The sequence below is a fragment of the Urocitellus parryii genome, chromosome 14 (genome assembly GCF_045843805.1).
Source record: "Urocitellus parryii isolate mUroPar1 chromosome 14, mUroPar1.hap1, whole genome shotgun sequence".
NCBI lineage: Eukaryota > Metazoa > Chordata > Mammalia > Rodentia > Sciuridae > Urocitellus > Urocitellus parryii.
In genome coordinates, this window is record NC_135544.1 from 38,551,999 (window position 1) to 38,566,613 (window position 14,615).

Here is a 14,615-nt window from a genome sequence, read left to right on the forward strand (position 1 = left end):
TTGCATTTCAAAAGGCTCACCCTGAGTTCTTGCAGTTTAGAACAGGCTCTAGGAGGTCCAAAAATTTAGTATTGGTCAGAGATGATGGTGACTTAGACCAAATTAAGAAAGGATCACATTCTGGAACTGGATGTGAAATGTACGAGGATTCAAAGAAGAGTTTAAAGTTTTTGGCTTGAACAATCAATCAGCAGAGATGGGGTGGGGAAGGAGAGATGGAGTTCAATTTTAAGTATATTGAGTTTGGAATGTCTGCTAGACATTCAAGTGGAGACATCAAGTACACAGTTGAATATACTTATCTGGGTCCTAGGAGAGAGATTTGAGTTGAAGATGCATATCTGAGAATCATCAACAGAATGATAGTGCTAAAGCCATGAGACTAGATAAGATCAGTACAATTCATTCCTCTCACAGAGAAGAAATTCCGAGAGATTAAAAGATAGCCAAAATGTGGTCTGAACTCCCAAAAGCTTATGCTTCACTTGGGAGTCAAACACAATTTGCTGTAACTGGAGAGATGAAATAAGAGTACAGGAGAGAGAGGTGTGGTAGGAGGAGGTACTGAAATGAACTACCAACAAAATAGTTCAATTTCCTCATAGACACCCTTATTTCTACTCTACATTTCCAAGCAGGGTGATTAAAAATAAACTATGAATCAAATCATATTAGCTTTTTGTTTAAAATCCTCCCTGGCTTCTCACCACCCTTGGGATAAAGGCCTTCCTTCTCACATGCCTGCCACTTCTGTCTCATTTAATCTCCTCTTTTCTGCTTACCAAACATGCAAAGCATTTCCTGACCTGGAACCTTGGAACTCAACATTTTCTTTACCTGTAACACTCTTCCCTGGCTCTCTGATGTGCTTGCTCTTTTAACATTCAGATCTCAGATTAATTGTACTTCCTCAGAGAGGCCTTCCTCACCCTGTCCCCCAACTCCTCCTGACAGCGTCCCAGGTTTATTTCCTTTTGCAGCTCTCACCACCTCTCTCAATTATCTTTGTTTTTTGTTTTCCTATTTTGTTTTGGTGTCTCTATCCACAAGTTCCCTGAAGCGAAGGGCCTTGCCTGTCTGGTTTTCTGTCTCGAAGAATGACTGACACACAGTAGGCCCTCAACCAATATTTGCGGAATGCATAAATAAGCATGGGCACATAGACTTGAAAGTTCACGATACTTTTAAGGTAACTGTGAGGCAGCAGTATAAGGTACTTGGGTGAGTACAATCAGAAATGAGGTTAAAAAGACAAGTCTGAAGAAACAGAAATGACAACAAGCATTAATATCTTTGGTTGATTTTAATAGCTTTTAATTATCATTATTAATTTATTTGACAAGCACTGTTTAAGTGCCCATTATATATTGGGTTCCTGCATTAGTTTATTATTATAGCACACTGGGGGTAGAAGTCCTGAAGTACTTAAGAATGGCTGGGGGATAGGCAATTTTGGGTGTTGGAAGAACCCATGGAAAGATCACAGAGCTAAGCCTTTCTGATGAAGTGGGTAAGAATAAGAAATTATTCTCAGTATTCATCATCTCTAAGTTGGGAAAAATAAGATAACAGTCAAGAAAGGGAATTGAAGTGAGGGACAGGGAAGTGGCAGGAGATGGAGAAGAGGCACAGTGTTCCAGGCAGGGCAGCCACACGTGCAGAGGCTGGGAAGAGACATCTCAGGGTAGCTACGGGTGTTGACTGGTAAGCTGGTAGATGTTTCCAGTCAGTTTTTAGCCAAACTTTTTCCTCCAAATTCTTTTCTTTAACTCACACATTTTCATCTCTCTTTGCCTTTTTCCCAAACGCAGACCCCAAACACACATACTTTGTGATCTGAATATTAGTTGATACTTACTTCTCCCCAGTCAACATTTTTGGGTGGCAAAGGGTAGTGTGAGGTGATGTCATAAGCTATTTCTTCCATGAACCATTTGAAGCTTTTGCAGTTGTGATCTTCTCGAAATTTTTTCAGCTCAGATATATCCCCATATGGTAATGCCTTTGATTCAGGACGACTAGCATAGAAGTAGTCTTTATACTCATCCCACCAAACCTCTACCACTCTAACATAATTCTGTGAAAAAGAAAATTAATATCATTTTGAAAACTGAAAACAATTGTAATGGAATAAATAGACCATTTTAGATACATGAAGTATGATCAACATATAACAAACAACCTCATTTCTACAGAACCTGGCATTTAATTAAACCAAAGAATTCAAGTGAGCTAATGAGTCCAATATGTCATTTGCCAAGATAAAAAATGTCACGTATGTTTAACTAAAAACTGAGGTACATAGAATATACTATCCCTGAATTGAAGATCATTTATTTTAAGTCAATGTATTCTCTCCTGGAGAGAGAGGAAGAAAATGAAACCCAGAGGATTCCTGAGAATTTGGCTGAGCACTGGTACTCCTTCTCCCAGAACAATCTCTTTCTATTAAACCACACAACTGGTATGCATAGGGGAAAATCTCATTTTAGAAACCATCATGAAAAAATAGCTCTGTTTGATAAAACATATTTAAAATTTTTTTTAAGATATTGATGAACATTTATTTTATTCATTTATTAAATGTGGTGCTGAGAATCAAACCCAGTGCCTCACACATGCTAGGCAAGTGCTCTACCACTGAGCCACAACTCCCGCCCCTGATAAAACTGTGTTTTATTTTTATTTTTTTAACAATCAGAATTGAATCATTTTACCATAGTCCCAAATTAAGGAAAAACAATTATAAAGCAATAAAATGGTAAGGAAAAGCAACTATGAAAAAAAATAAGTTGATGTTGTAATGTTACTTCCTCAGATTGAGTAATAAGCTGACGTTGTCTTAACTTCTAAGGTTTTATATAGAAAGAATGTCTGCATGAATATATATGAAATGACATTTACTCGTTCTATCCCTTGATTTTCTGTACTATACGCCAGCAAATTTTCTCTATAAAGGGTCAGATAGCAAGTATCTTTGTCTTTGTGGGCCAAATAATCTCTGTGGCAACTACTCAATTCTGCTAGTATAGGGTGAAGGTAGTCAGATGATATGTAAATAAATTAGTGGGACTGAACTCCAACATAACTTTATAAATGGGTTAGATTTGGTCTCTGGACCACAGTTGCTAACTTCTGTTTTACATCAGGAGTAGTACCTAGTGTTCATTTGAGAATTATTCATAACAGTCAAGACATGAAATCAATCTAAGTGTCCATCAATTGAAAAAAGGATAAAGAAAGTGTGACATATACAATGGAATATTTAGCCTTTAAAACTAAGGAAATCATGTCAACTGCAACAATATGGAGATCATTATATTACGTGAAATAAACCAGGCACAGAGAGACAAATACTGCATGATTTCACTCTATGTGGAGTAAAAAAGAAAAAAAAATGTGAAATAGAGTGGCTATCAAGGCTGAAATAGAAGTAGAGTGGCTATAAAGTCTGAGGTAGGTAGGAAAATTGGGGAGATGTTGGACAAAAGACACAAAATTTCAATTTGACAGGAGGAATAAGTTCAAGAAATCTATTGTATACTATGGTTACTATAGTTGATAACAATATACTGTACACATGAAAATCAATTTTAGTGTTCTCACCACAAAAAAGTGATAAATATGCTATGTAATGAACGTTAAATAGCTTGATTTATTCAATGCACAATGTATATGAGTCAAAACATTAAGTTCTACAGCATAAATATATACACTTTTTACTTGTCAATTAAAAAAAAATGGGATACAGTGAATAATCTTACAGAATAATAAGATTTCATTAGAGTAAGCCTAACCTAAGTTAAAGGTGAGAACCAGGATGACTGTTTAGGAGGTGTACCCCATATTTAATGAGATGACATTTGTTAACTGACTATAATAGCATGTGGTCTGTAAATGTTAGTTCTCTATCCTATCCTATCCTATCCTTCTCTCGTTTACTCACCTTTAGAGTTGGAGAAGACCCAACATAAAGGGGTGGAGGATTTCCTTGCCAGCCCTCAAGACGGTAGATGTGTCCAACACGAGAACAAGGGACAAACAATAATTTGCCGCCACATTGCCATATCTATCAAGAGACAACACATGTTGTTTATAATGCAAAGATGCATTATAATTAAAAATTTGTCTTCTAAGTATAAATCTTAAATCTAAATTAGATACAATGTCCACACAGAATTCATAAGCTGAACAAATCCTAAAATAATTGATCATTTAAAAAACTTATAATAACAAGGAAGGCAATGGGAATATAACAAAAAAACTGCTAAGGGGGTCTCTTCCTGTGTGCTTGCAGTCCTTAGAGACTTTTTCTCAATATAACCTTGCAAAACAATGCACATTCTTCATTCCTAATATCATCTGTGTTTTCAATGCTAACATATTTCCTACTTGGGTGATTATTATAATAACCTAACTGACATCTTCACCTTCTCTCTCTACTTAACTCTATCCTTATTTATAGCAAGAGATTACTGTGGCTGAAGGGCAGCTTTGGGTCATGTTATTCCCTTGCTTAGTATCTTTGATGGTTCTCCACTGCTTATAAAGTTAGGTAAGAATCTCTTAACTCAGCATTAAAGACTCTTTAATATGGCCCTAACCTCTTGCCCACTTTATCTTCTTACATGTCTTTATTCATGCTGCCTGCTTCTGCCAAACTGCCCTTCACTGTTTCCTGAATGTGCTCTTCCTGTCCATACATTTGTACCTTCTCCCAATCTATCTGCTCAGGTCTCCCTCTCCCCTCCTCGCTTGTTCTCTGCTCGGTTCTCTGATATCATTTGCATCTTTCTAGTTATGCCTCAAATTCTACCTCCAGCACAATGCTATTTATGAATAACACCAAGTGAATGCTATTCCTCCTTTTAATGTATTAGAAATTAAAATCAGCTGTAAATTCCTTGAGAACAAGGACCAGTTTACTCCTCTTCTAGTTCTCACAGTGCTAAAGCACAGGACAGTTAAGACAAGAGGTAATGAATACCTGTTTAACTCAAACTGTGATATAGTTTTCTCTCTCTTTTGGAAATTGGGGATAGGAGTGGGTGTTGAGGTAGGGGTTGGAGCGCGGAAGGTATTAGTGCTCGGGGACTGCCTCAACAGGGGAGGTGCTGCAGGAAGACAGTTCCAATGTCAGTCTGAGGATGCACAGTCATTGTGGGGATCTGCTTCTGTCTTGGCTCATCATGTCCTACAGTGATAAAGGGTGACTGTGTCAGTGGATGGTCAACTATGGCCCTAACACATGCAGATTCTCCAAAGAGCTACTATCATACATGGCTCCAGTGTACAGAAAGCCTGGGAGTGAGGAAAGGGGTTATTTCCACTTCTGAAGCTTATTGGCCACAATTTTGAAATAAGCTCTATAAACAAATAAATTTAGAATTTGCATTTTGCTCTATTTTTCCCCAGACGTATGTTAAGTCATTCCTTATAATTTGGAGAAATGCATTACATGGATTTTTTTTCAAAGAAACTAGTTTTATCTGAAAAATCACAAAAGTCAGTAACTGTAGAAAACTGCATAACTTAAATGAAACATTACCTTGTAAGAGATCTCAAAGTTTTCACCACCCCAAATCTGGAGACCTGGATCATACAGACCCAGTTCAAAGAAGAACTCTCGTTCAATAGCAAATAATCCACCAGCCATGGCTGGGGACCTAAGAAAGAAAAACATTGAGATAACCATTAAAGACAAACCCCCAACATCCTTTTACCAATAGAAACAAGATTTTTGGAATACAGTCTAAATATGCACAGAAGAGACAAAACTGATGGCCAAACATTAAGAAATTATAAATCCTTCAAAAATAACTTGTTCCTAATTCCTTAGCGAATTTATCAAAATTTCTGAAACCCAATTAGTTTGTCACAAATTGGAGCATTGTGTCATTTTACCATTAGAGGGCGCCTTGGTTCTTTGTTGATTTAAAAATTAGGCCTTCATTTTAGTTAAAATAAAAATTTCTTTCACTCCTGAAACACAGAGCCACACAGCCGTGGTTTGCTAACTGCTCCTGCAATGATTTATGAGTCATTCTGGGATGAACGAAACCATACACCATGGAAGTAGTCCGTCATTTTTTAATTTTATAGCTCAAGGGCTTGCCAAATAAGAGTGTAAATCACACTAGAACAGCCACAGTTCATTCAGAGTTTGCAAATGTAGTGTAGGAATGACACAGGAGAATTCCACATTACTATTTACTGTACAAAATGAAAAGGGTGATCTGTGGGCCTTCTTGAATGGATCTTAAATTAGGTACATTTTGAGGCAAGAGAAAAAGGACTGGGTATATTTTTAGGGTCAAGTCACTCCTACTATTGGAAGAAATGAAAGTGGAATAATTTTCATACTGCTATATGTCCTTCCACTCCCACGGAAAAAATAATTATTAATGCATCACAATTCTTAAGTTTTAGGGAACTTCATACCTTTAGGTACCTTCTTCGTCATCACACCTAATACTAAACCAATCACTGAATAATATTGATTCGACCTGGAAAATTTTGAATCTGTCTACTTCTTTCCAACTTCATTGCTACCACCCTAGACTACACCAACACTGCTTGGACTGTGCCAAATCTCCAGAAATTGTGTCCTTTATTCTATTCTGTCCCCATCCAAATCTATTCACACAGCAGCCAGAGCAGACTCCTTTGCATGGGCCTCCATGATTCCTCCCCACTGCCTAGGCTCACCCAGCTCCCTCTACCCAGCTCTTTGCCACTCTGCTCTTAGCTTAGCTAGGTCATGCCTTTGCCTCAGAGGCTTCACCATGCTATTTATACTCCTAAATGTTCTTCCTCCTTAAAGTCTCAGCCTCAATGACACTTTGTCAGGGATGCCTTTCTGGGGCCTCAAGATGGATCAAGTTTTCCTTTCCCTAAGTTCCACATACCTGTGATTTTTTTCATACTACTTATCATAGTTGCTGTTTCAGTTTTTTTTTTTTTTTTGTGTGTGTGTAGTAATCTGTTCAATTTCTATCTGCTATATTTTAAGTTTCATGAGGGAAGATATCTGTTAAAATGTACAGTGGCTGGCACATAGTAAGTACTCAATATTTGTTGAGTAGATAATGAATCAGATAATATTTCCATACTAACAGAAAACCACATCAAGAGAAAATCGTTTTACTATGCCTTTTCTTCTTAAAATATACTAACTAAATACACAGTACTATCACATTTTTGGTTATACTTTATCTGTCATTAAAAATTGTTCCACTACAAATGTGCTCATTTGGCTTTTAGATATATTCCCATCCATCTCAGTACAGATTTGAAAATGCTTTAACCCATTGGTCCCATCATCCCAGATGTGAAACACCTAAATAAAACTTAAACTGAGCAACAAATATACCAGTTATGGTAACTTTGAAATAATATTTGAATATGTTATTATGTTTTCAGAATCGAAAACTTGGTTTTAGTGGGCTATGTGGAAATTTGTGAGTTAGTTAAAGGGAAACCACTCTTAAATTTTCTAGCTTGCTTTAAAAAGGTCTTTACCAGCCCGTGGGATGAACAGAAACATAAATGTAGTCAGCATCCTTTATTTTTTTCCCCCAGAATTATTTGTTAGGTTAAGGAGGTAAGCAGCAGATTCCTGAAGTATTATGGGTAAGAAATTTTCAAATGAAAATTTGGAGAATGCCCAAAAAACCTTAAAGTTTTGTAATTTCCTTATGTTTGCCATTCAGTATCTTGATATCATGACATGCCCAAATCCCATTAGCATTTCCACAACATTGAAGCATCTTCCCAAAACAAAGTTCTAACATTTATCAGCAGCATAACAGGGAGAAAGAAACTGAAAGCAGAACCATAGGGTCAAAAAATAAAAACAGACACAATTTGGAGACAGCTGCACTAACATTTAGCAAACATTTCATTTGGGGGTCACTTTTTTGAAAGACAGTAAAATGTTCCAATTGAAAGATCAAAAAGAAGAGAGTAGCATAAATTGTTCTACTTGAAGAACCACAAGAAGAGACTAAAGCTGATTGTGGAACAGAGTTTTCTTTTAATCAAGTACACTTCTGAGAATGAAGCCATAGGGAGTCTATGTAACATCTTCTAAAGTGATGCATTTTTATTCATCAGATTTAACCAGAGCAAAATTAATATTTAAGAGTTAGCATATAAAACAAAAGGAGGGAACTTCCCAAATCTCTTGCTAGTATCTTTCATTGTTATCATCACACTAAGGCATCAAAGTGGAAATTAGAATCTTAGATTGTAAGTAATTTATGTATTTTAAATTTATAGGATGATATTGTCATCAAGAGAACAAAATTTTTTATCTAGTCTAATAGGACAGGACAGTAAAGGTTTTCTTTTTTTTACCTTATCGTTTCACATTATTTGTTTTCCCCAATGAAAGAGTATAATTGAATAGTGGAGCTTGCATTTAGGGTAAAAGCAATTACAAAGGAGCAAATGTGAATTCAAAGCTCTGAAAGAGTGGAAGCAAAGAAGCTCTTTCAGAATCTGAGACAGCATCTACAGGTTTAACAACAAATGTTTAGCTTGCCAAGAAGTTAATAGGTTAGCAGCAACTGGAGAAAAGAAAAATATGTAAGTGATTTAGTGATTACCGATACGGTTCAGTTTTTGTCTTTCTCAGTCTCTTCTCTTGAGGGGTCAGAGGCACCCGTTTCCAGAGCATACTCCAATCCCATGCTCCTCGGGCATACCCATCTTCATCACCACCCCCTTGGGGTACAATTTCATATGTGTTGCCATTTATGACATCTATAAGCGGCACAGTGCAAATGGTTCTGTATTGTGTTGATGATGGCAGCAAAGATCAAATGGAAACGTACGTATGGACCCACAGATTTATATGAGTTCATGGGGAAGGAAAAAAAAGTACTTAGATAAACATTCAACATTGAAAAAAAAAAGTAATAATCTTTACCGATAAGGTTCAGTTTTATGTTTTCTTTTGGCCTTTTCCTTGTGGCTTAGAGGGATACGTTTCCACAGTAAACTCCAGTCCCAGGCCCCTCGGGCAAAACCATCTTCATCCCCACCTTGCTGTGGTTCAATGGAATAATCATTCCCATCTATGTAATCTATTAGAGGCACAGTACATGTAGTTCTGAAACATTTACAGAAAATGAAGAAGCATTTAAGAACCCCAAACTGACTAGTTCAGCATGCCTAACTACATTGTCCTTTTTTGTAGTTTTGTTGTTGTTGCTTTGTAATTGGTTTATTTTGCATTAGGGAACTTTAATATCTAATGGGGAAACAGCAAATGAATGTTCCACACAAGCCAAGAGCCTATCAGTGCAAGGACAGGATAGAGGAGACTTTCCCCTAGGCTTACAGACAAACCTCAGGGACAAAGGGCCTTGCCAATTGAGTTTAATAGTGTTTTTTTTTCCATTTCACTTTGGTGCTAGTGGCAACTTTCTCTTGGTAATTTTGCACTATTTACAAGATTTTTCTTTCTGTCATTCTTCCTCCCTGTCCCCCATTAAAAATGTGTGTGTGCATGCGCATGTGCTAATAATAGTTGCCATATCATTAGTGGTTTCTAGCTCTTTGTTGCTATTTCTTTGAAAGCAGTTTTTATAAAAATGTGTTTTTGTGCTTGTACTCAATTGCCTTCCCTCCACCTTTTATTGCAAATATAAAGGTTCTGTAATGTATTGCTGCTTTAAAAAAAAAAAAAACAGCAAGAAAAAAAATCCCTCAAAATCTGTTAAAAACTTAAGTGGTGCAAGAATTTGGAACAAAGGAGAAAAAAGCCAATTCTTTCTATTTGGACATTATAAAAATGATAGTACTGTGCAACCAATCAGATACAGAGTTGACATTACAAAGGTAATCTGGTACCTTGCTTGCTTCAATGCTCATATTGTTGAAAAGGATTTTAAAATGTATTTCCTAAAACATAGATTGGACCTTCCCATAACCAGGTTACAGTTTTCTTTAGAAACCAAGAGAAAGGAAAACTCTCTGGGGGCTTAGAACCTTGATACGGGCAAGTAAATCCTAAAAGTGGGCTTTAGTCTTTCCAGAGTATGAACACACACTGGAGGTTCCCTGTGGGATATAAGAGATTGTCACTGGAACTTTGGAAAACCACTTTCTTATTGTCAGGAAGACTGCTAGCATCTCCCTGGCAAACTTGGTTATCTGATACCTGATTTATATCTTTTCTCACTAATCATGCTTTTCGCATTTCTAAAAAAATGGTACAATTTAAAATGGCTCAGAGACCTCAGTTTGGTAGTTTATTAGCTATCTAATCTGGGGCAAATTACTTAATTTCCCTAAGCCTCAGGATCCACTTCTATAAATGAAGCTAATGATCTCTAACTTTCAGGGCTGCTGTGAAGATTAAGTCATGTGAAAAAAATGTTTTATAGGACTTCATCTTAAATCCACTGATGATAAAATATTCTAAGTTCTTCCCCTGACTCATGCCATTCACAAAAGAGATATGTCTCATTCTCCTAGATTCTGAAATAGCCAGAATTCTGGATGAGAAGCAAGAAAGGCTTTTGGAACTAGGAAATTACGCTGCCTTCTGCTGTTTCAGAAATTTCTGGAGATTTAATGGTGAGCACCACATTTCCATGGCATAGCTATCTATTTCTAAACCTTAAAGTTTCCATAGGAACCCAAAGCCTTGACAGAAGTCATAGCTGGTCCTTACTAACTAAGGTAATAATTTAAAAGGGTGTTAAAAAAGAATAGGTACAATTTCAAAGCATGGTTCTTCAAGTCTCTAGAACTCATGTTCATGTTTAGAAGGAGCAACTAATATTTCTGTTAAGGAAAGTTTTTGGAATCAGAGGGAGTCTCAGTAATGGAATCACAAGATGACTCGACCTAGTTTCCCAAATACCAGACTTCATTTGAATCAACCCAAAGTATCAGCCAAGTTCCACCCAAGGAAACAACTAGCTCAAGGATAACACTTAAAACCCAATACTTGATGTACTAACTAGAAGTGGAATCAAAGAATATTATTTGTCCTTCTAGGACAAGGTTTACTTTTCAACTAGGAAAGAAAAAAAGCAAGGTAATGTTACCTGTCCTTAGAAATGGGAGCTACAAGTGGTGCATACCAGTTAACTGCCACCTCACAGTGGGCATCAAGGTATATCAAAACCTTAAAAAAAAGAGGCAGGGTGAAAGAATACTCCTTGCATATGGTACATCACAAATCACACACAATTTAAAATCAGACGCTAACAAAAATTAGCATTATAGTCAATTTTGACACAGTAGTTATTTGTTCAAGCCAGCATTCTCATTTCATTTTTAAAACCTGAAGGGTGATTAAAAATTTATATAATCTTTTAGTTACCAAATCCAAGCTATTGACATTGTGGATAGCATATGCTTCCTACCTGTCCAAGTTTAGCCTTCTGAGCACCAATACTTCGTGCTTGAATTAATCCTTCTCTTCTCTCATTTCGGAATACCTTTACTAGGCCATTCCACATCTTAATGTAGTCATCCAGTTTTTCTTTTAAGTGGTCTATGAATAAAAAATTTAATCAACATTATAAAATCAAAACTTTGCATATAATCAAGAATTATTTTTCTCAACAAAGAGTATAAATGTGCTGGGCAGTCAATAATTTTACATGGGCCCTATCAAATGTTTAATCTATTAAGAGGACAAGCAAGGACTGTGGCCTGCTGGGGGTGTAGCTCAGTAGAAAAGCCTGAGCTTAGCATCAGTGAGGCCCTGGGTTCAATCCCCAGGGGGAAAAAAAAGAATGGAAGCTGATATGTATTACTTAAGTTAAAATTTAAGCTTAATATATCTACACAGAACTGGTTGGTGTGACAATTATCAAACATCCTACTAAACTTTAAATAAATGGTGATTATGCCAATTGACAGTTGAGTCTTTAAGATACATTAAAATTTTTTTTTTAAATTAACACGGTAATGTTCAATCTAAAAGATTTTTTGTTGCTTTTTGTGTTGTCAGAAGCAATGATTTTGATTTGTGAAGATACACTGTGCACTGATAACATAAAACTTCACCGAAATCTGCTCAGGTTATACATTTCATTTCTGGGCTATCTTTCTCCAACTGCAGTAGGGAATGAAGTCTGCAGTCTTATTGTGATGAATATGGTTCCTGCCATGTTGATGAATAACTATCAAAAGATCCTATTTTCTGTATATCTTAGCATTACAAGTGTGTGTATAATTTTATTGGATTGTTATAATAATTGTATATATACACATATATGTTTATAATTTAGTAGAGGATATTTTCTTTTATAAAAACTAGATACATGGGCTGGGGTTGTGGCTCAGTGGTAGAGCTCTTGCCTAGCATGTGTGAGGCACGGAATTAGATCCTCAGCACCACACAAAAATAAATAAATAAAATAAAATCATTATGTCCACTACAACTAAAAATATTTTAAAAACAACAACAACAACAACAAACAACACGCATTATGTCCCTCTAGGACTAAAAATATTTTAAAACAACAACAACAAAAATATATTTGGCAAAATTTCCTTCTTGGCTTCCCATTGTAAGAGAACAGCTTTTGTTTTTATCACTATGAGCCTGTGAAATTTGCTCACCTCAGCCAGAATAAGCTCTAAAGATGATTCTTGACAATACAAAAACTGTTTAAAAATTTGGCCTATGAATATAAAAATCACAAAAAATTGCTATAGAAATGAGCTAGGGGTTAAATAGGAATATCAGACAATGCACTTAATATTTTACTAATTTTAGGGATCTTCTATTAGTAAGACAGCAAGAAACACATGGGTATTCAGAATTTAGAAAATTTTTTTCCTTCTGTTTTGGCAGTTTTAATGAGTGTTATAAATAAAACTCTTTTGTTCATGTTTCCCCCCACCCCAGAAAATCTGAGTAATTTTCCCTTCTAGATTTTATTTATTTATTTACTTTTAAACCTTCTCCTTAGATGATTAACATTAAACAGGGACGAGAGGTGGGAGGGAAAGGAAGAGAGAAGGGAAATTGCATGGAAATGGAAGGAGACCCTCATGGTTATACAAAATTGCATACAAGAGGAAGTGAGGGGAAAGGGGGAAAAAAAACAAGGGGGAGAAATGAATTACAGTAGATGGGGTAGAGAGAGAAGATGGGAGGGGAGGGGAGGGGAGGGGGGATAGTAGAGGATAGGAAAGGCAGCAGAACACAATAGACACTAGTATGGCAATATGTAAATCAGTGGATATGTAACGGATGTGATTCTGCAATCTGTATATGGGGTAAAAATGGGAGTTCATAACCCACTTGAATCAAAGTGTAAAATATGATATGCCAAGAACTATGTAATGTTTTGAACAACCAACAATAAAAATTAAAAAAAAAATAAACCTTCTCCCTTTTTTTTCTTTCTTTTTTAAGACTAGTATCCTAAGTTATTATTTTTTAAAAAATCTTTCTTTCTGAATTCCATTAGGTACATTTTTGGATGTGCAACCTAAACCATCTTAATTACATTTTTATGGACAGAAAAAAGTTGGTGGCCTATTCTTCAAGTTTAGATTATTGTTTAAGATGGCCCAAAAGGGGAAATAGTGAATACAATGACTCCTTGCTCCTTTGAAATCTTACATGGTAATAGACTGTATTAGGGTTCAAAATATCCACTACTCCTGGAGTAAAATTACCCGCCTCTAACCCACTGATGCCAGGCTGGGTGTGTGATTTGCTGTGGCCAATGACATGTGGATAGAAATGCTATGGGTCACTTGTCAGCAGAAGCACTATGAGGCCTTTTGTGTTTTACTAGATCTCTTCTTTCTTCTACCTTTATGCAGGCAGCATGAGCTGAAGCTGCTCTGCAAAGTGTAGGTCTTGCAGTGAAGATACAGCACAGAGATAGGCTGACCTGTAGGAAATGTAGTATAAAAAGAGAAAACCTTTTGTTGTTATAAGCCATTAAGAGTGGAGTTGAGGGGCTGGGGTTATAGCTCAGCGGCAGAGCACTTGCCTCGCATGTGTGAGGCACTGGGTTCGATCCTTAGCACCACATAAAAATAAAGGAAACATAAAGTAAAGATATTGTGTCTATATTTAAAAAAAAAAAAGAATGGAGTTGTGTTTTACCTTAGCCTGACTTAGCCTCCCTGGCTGATGCACATGTGTGTAGAGGAGCTTGCTATTTTAAAGGCTCCAAACCTTGTTGAGAGGACACACCAATTTTCAGAAATCTAAGTGCTATTATGAGTAGTTAGCTCCTTTGTGAGGTTTTTATCAGTAATTTTTCTCTAAAGGAAAACTTATAAATTCAAAGTTTAGTTTCTATATTGGAGAAAGTACAAACCAAATTTTTCACTCCAGCCATATTAAGCAAATATGATATTAATTTTACTGAAGTTAGGACCAACAGATTTAAAAATTATTGTGAGTTTGGGAAAACTAATGACAGATTTTCCGTACCTCTGTTCAAGGAGAACCTAAAAGGCTTTGCATACTATGAGCAGTCCCTGCATGACTGCCTTCAAATTATGGTACATGAGACTGAACATAAGAGATCTATAGCAACAGAAGCACTGATCACAAAGAGGTGAAAGTAAAAGGCACAAAAATCTTAAGCCCAAAATTCTGTTCTGACTTTCAGGAT

General features: G+C 36.3%; 1 protein-coding gene across 4 annotated transcripts in view; it reads right to left on the minus strand.

Moving 5' to 3' along the window:
- The window catches only part of Galnt7 (polypeptide N-acetylgalactosaminyltransferase 7), a 136,932-nt gene that overhangs the window by 9,400 nt on the left and 112,917 nt on the right, over window positions 1-14,615 (minus strand). For 2 of the 4 annotated variants that reach the window (XM_077792616.1, XM_026389742.2), the window contains exons 4-9: window positions 11,385-11,515; window positions 11,064-11,143; window positions 8,610-8,792; window positions 5,549-5,666; window positions 3,947-4,069; window positions 1,859-2,077 (exon numbers count right to left, since the gene is read on the minus strand). In XM_077792616.1, the coding sequence (XP_077648742.1) occupies window positions 1,859-2,077; window positions 3,947-4,069; window positions 5,549-5,666; window positions 8,610-8,792; window positions 11,064-11,143; window positions 11,385-11,515 (854 nt within the window). Of the gene's footprint in view, window positions 1-1,858; window positions 2,078-3,946; window positions 4,070-5,548; window positions 5,667-8,609; window positions 8,793-8,932; window positions 9,116-11,063; window positions 11,144-11,384; window positions 11,516-14,615 lie in introns of all 4 variants that reach the window. The other 2 variants (XM_026389743.2, XM_077792617.1) reach the window with 2 other exon arrangements.